The sequence below is a fragment of the Mus caroli genome, chromosome 16, assembly GCF_900094665.2.
Source record: "Mus caroli chromosome 16, CAROLI_EIJ_v1.1, whole genome shotgun sequence".
Classification (NCBI taxonomy): domain Eukaryota; kingdom Metazoa; phylum Chordata; class Mammalia; order Rodentia; family Muridae; genus Mus; species Mus caroli.
This window is the reverse complement of record NC_034585.1, coordinates 83592434-83601440: the sequence shown is the minus strand read 5'-3', so window position 1 is coordinate 83601440 and position 9007 is coordinate 83592434. Positions and strand designations below refer to the sequence as shown.

The 9007-nt window shown below is 36.7% G+C and overlaps 3 protein-coding genes across 3 annotated transcripts; all 3 read right to left on the bottom strand.

Moving 5' to 3' along the window:
- Nucleotides 1-2294: 2294 nt before the first annotated feature.
- LOC110311213 (keratin-associated protein 20-2-like) lies at nt 2295-2465 on the bottom strand. The gene has a single exon (XM_021184458.1). It carries the CDS (start codon nt 2463-2465, stop codon nt 2295-2297), a length of 171 nt encoding a protein of 56 aa, XP_021040117.1.
- A 3976-nt stretch (nt 2466-6441) lies between these two features.
- On the bottom strand, nt 6442-6588 carry LOC110311222 (keratin-associated protein 20-2-like). Its single transcript, XM_021184467.1, has one exon. The coding sequence runs from the start codon at nt 6586-6588 to the stop codon at nt 6442-6444; it is 147 nt and encodes a 48-aa protein (XP_021040126.1).
- Nucleotides 6589-8836: 2248 nt separating this feature from the next.
- LOC110311210 (keratin-associated protein 20-2-like) lies at nt 8837-9007 on the bottom strand. The gene has a single exon (XM_021184454.1). It carries the CDS (start codon nt 9005-9007, stop codon nt 8837-8839), a length of 171 nt encoding a protein of 56 aa, XP_021040113.1.

Here is a 9007-nt window from a genome sequence, read left to right as displayed (position 1 = left end):
TTCTTTCTTTCTTTCTTTCTTTCTTTCTTTCTTTCTTTCTTTCTTTCTTTCTTTCTTTCTTTCTTTCTTTCTTTCTTTCTTTCTTTTTGGTTTTTTGAGACAGCGTTTCTCTGTATAGCCCTGGCTGTCCTGGAACTCACTTTGGACACCAGGCTGGCCTCAAACTCAGAAATCCACCTGCCTCTGCCTCCCAAGTTCTGGGATTAAAGGTGTGCACCACCATGCCCGGCCATTTATATTTCTTTATTTGAGAAATACCTGTTTAGTTGTTTCCACACTCAATTTAATATTTGAGTAGTTTGTTTTCTGATTTTAGATTTTGAGTTTTTTTTAATACTAAACTTTTATTTGATATATAGATGTTAAAACTTTACTCTGTAATTTATGGCCCCTCTTTCCTTGAATGGTGTGCTTTACCATTGACAGCTTTTTAGTTTCATGAGGTCACAATTCAATGTCATTGCTCTTAAATCCTTAGTTATTTCACTAAAGTACTTTCCTGTGACAGGTAGTTCACATATTTCATCAGATTCCATTGGTCAATGTATCTATTTTTAATGTTAGTACCATGTTCTTTACTACTATAGCTTTGTAGTTGTCTGCACATTAGAAAGGGGCTATACATGTAACTAAATGGGCTCTGAGTGGATTTGAGAAAGAAGACAGTGGTGTCCAGGAGTAAAAGTTATAATGGAACAAGAAGGGTGCAATAGGTTGCTTAATGGAAATGAAGGAAAGGAGGGATAATTAACACTAAGGATCTTACGTGAAAGTTGCCTGGAAATCTCCTTGTCATTGTAGAAGCTCCCATGTACATATTCTGTACACATCCACATGACCTCTTACAAATATATTGATTTTTATGAAGCTATATTAGCAAACACCCTGGTACTGACATTAAAAATAAATGCACTGAATAAAGGAATTTGATATAAATGTATTCATATTACTATATATGTATTGAATATATGTATTAAAAATGGCTTACCTAATGTTGGGCCAACAAAACCCATAGAAGACACCACAGGATAAGAAATAAAAGCCATATTTCAGGAATAGGTTACATCTTTAGGAATTCTTGACCAGTGGGGTCTCATAGACCTACAAATATTATAGGCTATGGTCAATACTATTGTTTACTTTCATAACCTGATCAAAAATGCCCGGTGCTGAAGACTTAGATGAGCCATTGAACATGGATAACTCAGGCTTTTCCTGACCTCATAGCCTCACCCTCATTGTGTAGTTTTTAATCGTGCTGAATGTACACAAATGGAAGGTAAAACACATGTGCACAGCTGTAATAGGGACATGAAGAGTTTGAGAGTTATCCACCCCTTTCTGATTGAATTTAAGTTTATAAGACAGATGGAACCCAACTTGGTTCCATTACTTGTACAAAATCCTGCACATAGACTCTAAGGGGGACTCCTACTACTAGTGTTCTGATAAAAAGACCCAGAATTTTTTAAAGAAAAGCTCTTAAGGATATTTGTATATCTTTATATTAGAGAACCTCTCAACTTTGAGCAGAGGAATGCCAATTTGGAGTGTATTGTGATTATCAGAGATCTCAAACTGGACAAAATGCAGACTAAGGGTGTGGTATTCTCACCTCTACTAGAGGAAACAACAGATGACTACAAGGGATCTGTGTTTCCCAGACACAGCGGGGAGCTGTTCTTATGAACTCACAGAGACTGTGAGGAAAAATGCACAAGGCCTGTGCAAGCTCAAGGCAGGAAATTCTAACATGATATCAGGAGCTGGGGTCACACATTCCTACTTTTTGATAAGGGTCTATTGCCATTTGAGAGTCAGTTTCTTTGGGGTGTGGCCCTGGGTGGTTAAACTAAACTTCAGGTGACAACGACCCATCCTTGAGGACATAGATGTGCTAACTGAATTCTTGTTCTCTTTCCTTTTCCCTGCAATACCTTTACATTTGTGCACAAAACATTGCCACATGTACAATCAAACCAATGTAGATTCTGAAACATACATATCACATTTAGTAAAACAATGAGAAAAAAGTCGTTTTTACAAATTTATTTAAAGCACTTTTATGTGAAATGGGAAAGAATACAGGCAGATTATATTTTACAAGTCATGACAGTGAGAATAAAGAGCTTTGCTTCAAATATTCATGAAGTCAGATTAAAGAAGAAGAAAGTGGTAGGCATGCTATGTTTACCCTATTATTCCTCAGAGATTTAAATTAAGGTTGGAATTTATGAAGATATTTAAGAATATGTGAAGCGAAGAATGTTGGAGTGAGCATCCGCTGAATCTCTTCAATAGAAGCCACAGGACCAGTACCTTCTACAGCAGAGTGGGCGGCAGCAGCCATAGCCATAGCCACCATTGCCGCAGCCATAGCCACAGCCATAGCCACAGCCATAGCCATAGCCTAGGCCTCCATAGCCATAGCCCAGGCCTCCATAATATCCTCCGTAGTAGCACATGGTGTCAGGAGTGGAGTGTTCAGAAGAAGTCAAGAAGTAGGTTCCTTGAGTCTGGATGTCACCATCTGCCAAGGGCCTTTTATACACCTGGGTTGTTGTTGGGGAAACCACAGGCATTACAGTGTCACATGCCTCTGCCTGAAAGCATCACAAGTGTTGTTGTGATTTACTGGACACACCATGCTGCATAGCTGAGATAATTGTGGTCCTCCCTCTTGGTCTCATGGTCAAATAATGGATGCGATTCAACTTCCAAGTCTCCAGGTGATTCTTCTTGTAGTTTGTAGAATACAGCTCATGATTCTCTCAGATGATTTTAATCATTTTGTAGTGACTTTCTTTTTACGTACGCTGTGTTTTCACCCCAATAAAACAAGCTTGTTTTTTTCCCTTCTTATTTTGCTATTTTTATTTTCAAATGAATAAATGATGGTTTATTCTAAAGTAAACCTGAAATAATATCACTCAAGAACACAGATGATATTTGAGGGAACCTTAAATATCATGCTCCAATAAGGTAAAAATTTAATAGTAATATAATAAAGTAATAAAATAACACAGGTTTAAACCACTTTGTTGAATCCATCGAGTTGACAGGTCACACACAGCAAAATGAGAAAAACTCTGCTATAGGGATTAGAAGTTTTCTGATAGCATTCATGTACCTTGAGTTTGTAGAAACTGTGGGCACATTAGCAAATTCCCAAGCATTTATCGTGTGACCATAGAAGATGTCAGAGCATGTACAGAGGGAGCAGTGGGGTCAGCTGGGAGTCAATTCAGTCAGTTTAGTTGAGTGGAGTTGAGTTCTAGGTAGTCAGTTGGGGGTTGGTGCAGTAAGTACAGTGCAGTGGAGTTGAGTTCATTTGTGAGTTTATGCAGTTCAGTGCAGGTTATCAGTGGCAGTAGAAGCCAGAAGATTGTGCCAGAAGATTAGAAGAAAATGCCAGAATTAGTTTGAGGCCAAACAGAGCAATTCAGTGAGAAGCAGAGAGAAACCAGTTTGAATCAGTGATCATGGAGAAGAGTTTGATCCAGAATAACTGAGTTAAACCAGCCAGGCTGTATTCAGAAATAACTAAAAAGGCTGAGCCTATTCAGTAATAAGCCTCCAAGACAACCTTTACATCAGTTGAATATACTTTTTCAAGACTAAAGGAGTGTCTGTGACCAAAAATGATGCCCTGCCTTAACTTTGGCTATATATATTGTGAACAAAATTTCTTGAAAAGAAGCTGAGTTGACAAGGGCTGATTGACTGAATATAACTTCAGTGATATGATGTGGAATGAAATGTTGCAAGACCTGCGTCAAATTACTTTGTTGTTTTGAGTGAATCTTATCTTGAGGATTATGTCTCTCGAGTCGTTCTCCTGAACAATATGCTGACTATTGGTTATGTTATTTGTTACTTGGTGGGTATTTGCCATCTTATATTAATGTGTTTGGATTTATTCCTGAGCACTTCGTTTTATTGCATCTTGCTTTTAAAATCAACAGTAAATATAAGACCATTTATAGGAATAAACTCTGTGTGCTATATGATTCCCTTTGAAAGCTCATGTGAAGGTCTTGTAGGTACTACTAATAAAGGTATAGTGGTTGAGTGGCTGAACCAAAGTAAGTGTTTATTTAGCCTTATGTTTAAATTGTGGTCAATTTAGCTTTGCAGATAAAACATAAACATAAAACTTTACGAGTTTGTCCAACAGCATGGGAAGTAGATTAGTGGATAAGAAAACTTGCTGTTGAAACATGCAGACATAGTTGAAAATCACTGGAACCCAAGCAAAATATTGTGTTTACATTATACATGTCAGTGCTATATGGTAGAATACAAGAAGGTTACTATGATTTACTCATTGTCAACTTAGAATATTGTTCCCTGATATGTCCAATCTCATGGGAATAAAGTAAGTAGATTACGCAAAGAACATGGCACTAGTTGCTCGTTTGGCAACTGTGCATATACATTCATTTACTCAAATACCTGTATACTTACACCACACAAAATACATTACACAGAAATACAAATACATACATACATGTATGCATACATATATATACAAGCACATACCCATATGAAACACATGCACATACATATACCTACTCACAGAAATTCTATGGGCAATTGCCAAAATATTCTCCAGAATATGCATACATAATATGCAAAACTTTAGATTACATCTCCAATATATTCCCCCCAAAAAACAAAAACAAAACATAAACAAAAACAATTGTATATACTTTTTGAAAAAGACCAGTCAGGCAGGTGACCTGTTTCTCAGTTTGTAGCTAATGGAAAGGGTATTGCTGTGAAAGGTAAAAACCATCATTGGAAGATTTAAAGTTTGAACTTTTCACAAACTTTCCAAAATATAACTTGCACAAAGTAAAGTATTTGTAGTTTAGCATTTTAGCTTGGAGTTTGACAAAGAGACAAGTCTATGGAAATGAGATGATTCCATTGTAAATATAGCACTTGGACAATTTCAAGAAAAGATTTCCTTCTGATTTTGTAGTGTCTTATATGAAATACTTTGGATTCACAGATATACAAATAATATCAGTGGTATAATTGTGATCATTAATTAACAAAACTGGTTCTTTCCTTTTTACTTTTTTCTGTCTACCTGTCTGTCTTAAGTTTTTTGAGGCAGGGTTGTCTGTGTAACAGAGCCCTAGATGTTTGTAACTAGCTTTGTAGAACAAGGGAGCCTCAAGCTCACAGAGCTCTGCCTTCCTCTAACGCCAAAGTGCTGGGATTAAAGGTGTGCACCACCATGTCTGGCAGAAAAACAGTTTTATATACATAAATGTGAAGAAAGACAAGATTGGGTGCATTCAGAGTGGTATGTAAATCTGCTTGTCACTGCAGAAGCTTGCATTCCATATATATTTAAAATAGAATAACACTATACAAGAGCAACCATACCCAAAGTAGACACAGCAAGGTAACAAATAAAAATTCCAGGGACAGGAATGTGTTACCTATTTTGGAAATCTGAGCAGTTAGGGTCACAAAGACCTCTAAATATTAAAAGCTGTCTCCAAGGCTCTTGTTTTTTCTCTGAAATTTGACTGCAAATAATAATCAAACTATTCTATATAAAGGATAGAAAGTCATAAAAACAAGGTTCATGTGAAATATCTAGAAAAAACAGCAAGAAAAATTAATTGATATTAAAATAGTTACAGAATCATCACTTTCCTAAAGAAAATCTACAGATAACCAAAGATGAATTTTCAAAACTATAAATTAAAGTCACAGTCTCTGTACAGTTATTAATAAAATGGATATTAGAAGAAAAGGGGGTATTAGAGAACACGTAAAGGAAAGCCCTTACAGAGGAGATGATGTATAGTGGCATTCATAGGAGGTACTGTGGATATTGCAAAGTATATAGAGAACCTACTTGTATTAGTTCTCCAAATTTAAGTTGCAGACAAAAAGATTTGATCTTTGAGAAAGATCTGCACTCATAGATTCATTGTGATATCACAATAGCAGAAATATGAAGACAATTAAAAGGTCTGCCAATAGAAGAACATTTAAGTAGAACATTTCTTTCTCTATACTCTCATGCTCTCTTTCCTTCCCCATTTAATACTGCCATGTTTGTCTTAAAACCATTACAAGTTTACAACCAAATAGATATAAATTCACAAACATACATCTCAAATTAAAAAAAACAATAAGAAAAAGTATATTCAAGGAAGTCCTTTATTTAAAGCATATGTATATATTCACAGAATGGGGAAGAATACAGGTAGATTACATTTTGAAAGGCATAATGATGACAATAAAGAGCATTGCTGAAAATATCATGCAGTCAAATTAAAGAAGAGGAATTGGGTGGACATGCTGTGCTTCATGTATTATTCCTTTAAGGGTTTATATTAAGTTTGGAATTTCTGAAGATATTTAAGAATATGTGAAGTGAAGAACGTTGGAGTAAGCAGCTGCTGAGTCTCCTCAGTAGAAGCCACAGGACCAGTATCTTCTACAGCACAGTGGGCGGCAGCAGCCATAGCCATAGCCACCATAGCCACAACCATAGCCACAGCCTAGGCCTCCATAGCCATAGCCCAGGCCTCCATAGTATCCTCCATAGTAGCACATGGTGTCAGGAGTGTCAGAAGTTGTTTGAGAAAGACAAGCAGTAGGTTTCTTGAGTCTGGGTGTCACCATCTGTCAAGGGCCTTTTATACACCTGGGTTGTTGCTGGGGAAACCACAGGTATTGTAGCGTCACACATCTCTGTGCTGTGCCTTAGAAAAGTATTGAGAGTTACGGGACAGACAATGCTACATAGCTGAGATACTTGTCCTCCTACCTCAGGATCTCATGGTCAAATTATGGAACTGATAGAATTTTCAGGTCTCCATGTCATTCTTCATGGAGTTTATAGAATACAGTGCATGATTCCCTCGGGTGATATACATCATTTCACGGTTTTCTTCTTTTTCACATATGTTGATTTTCATTACCTCATAATAGAAGATATTTTTTTCCTTTTTTAAATTTTTTAAATTTATTTTTATTTATTCACTTTACATCTCAATCCCTGCCCTTCCTCCTAGTCACTTTCTTGTAGTAGTATCCAATCAATCCTTAATTTGATCCTCGTGGCAGTGGCAAGAGGTTACAAGAGGACTAATCTGATTATCAGCCTAGCTCAAGTTCCATGAGTTTTCATGGGGTTTACATTGGTAGATAGAGCAAAGAACATGACACAATAGAGGCTCATTTTGCTCTTGGTATTGAATGATATTGTTATACATATAGAGTGGTATACCTCTCAATGTTGATCAGAGACATGCCTTTTTTCAATGGATAATAATTACCACAGGGATCCAAAGCTTGTTAAATATGCAGAATTGACTATAGAATCCTCAGCCCCTAATCACACACACACACACACACACACACACACACACACACACACACACACCCCAGGGAGGAGATAGAGTAGTATATTAAGAATATTTGAAAGGATAATGGATTATGTTTTTATCAGACACATCAGGCTAGTTTAATATATTAATTCACAAAAGTTGTAGCAGCAAGATGAAGCAAGACAAAATTGCAGTATGTGTTAGTCAGATTCTTTAGTGGTGTGGTCCTCGGTAGGTCCACCACAGTCTAGGGGATAGCTACCCATTCTAGATAATTTAGCCAGTTTAAATTGGACTTTACAAATTTAAGAAAAAAAAACAGAAAAATAAAAATCATATACAAATTTGGTCAGGAATAAAGGGGGTTATTCTGAGAAGAGGGAGGGAAAACCATTAATTTAGCCAAAAAACAGTGTACAAAGTTTAGTAAGAACGTAAAAGAACAAAAACATGAATACATAATGCAAAAATTCTTTGCTAATTCTCATAAACAATTGGATGTGACATAAAAATCACATGCAACAAAGCAAAACAAAGCCCAGCAGAGTCTGCTGTGCCCTTCTAAAAATGGTCCTCATAGCAAGAAAATCTACACACTATTCTATACAAAGAGTAGGAATTCAGAAACGAAAACATTTGTGGAACATCTAAAAATAAAAAGTATGAAGAAAATGAGATTTTAGCTGTTAGAGAATTATCACAAGCACGCTAAAGGAAAATCCACAAGATCATCAAGACTGAATTTTCAAATCCCAACTGAAAGTCACAATGAGGTTGTTCTCTACGGTTGACATGAAAATGGCTATTAGAAAAAGATGGGTGTTAGGGGACATATAAGGTTAAGACAACACATTTCACAAGGACAAGTGCATGATGGCACCCACGATAGAAGGGACTTTGAACATTCTTCCCCAGATATTTACTCTCAGCATTTTCCTAATAGCCGAAAAAAATTTTATTATGAAATAACAATAGCAGCAATATGAAGATAATAAAAAGGTCTACCAGTAGATCAATCTCTGAAGAATCCTCTCTCTCTCTCTCCCTCTCCCTCTCCCTCTCCCTCTCCCTCTCTCTCTCTCGCTCACTTTCTCTCTCTCTCTCCTTCCATATTTTATACACAATCACACATATGCCCCCAATAGATATGAATACATAAACAGTCATCCCACATTTAGGAAAACTATAAGACTATAGGAAAAGAATATTTTAAGGAAACATTTTATTTAAAAACATATACGTTCATATGAAGGGTAAGAATGAAAGTGAATCACAATTTTTTGTGTGTGTGGTGACATCACCATGAGAAAGAGTAGCTTCTCTGCCAATATTTATACAGTGAAATGGAATGTGTGGAATCTGGTGAGCATGTACTTTTTTTTTCAAATAGTTTCATGTAAGGTTGGAATTTATGAAGATATTTAAGAACTTCTGATATGAAGAAAGTTGGTGTGAGCAGCTGAAGAAATTTCTCAGTAGAAGCCACAGGACCAGTATCTTCGACAACACAGTGGGCGACAGCAGCCATAACCATAGCCACCATAGCCACAGCCATAGCCACAGCCACAGCCACAGCCATAGCCATAGCCTAGGCCTCCATAGCCGTAGCCCAGGCCTCCATAGTAGCTGCCGTAGTAACACAT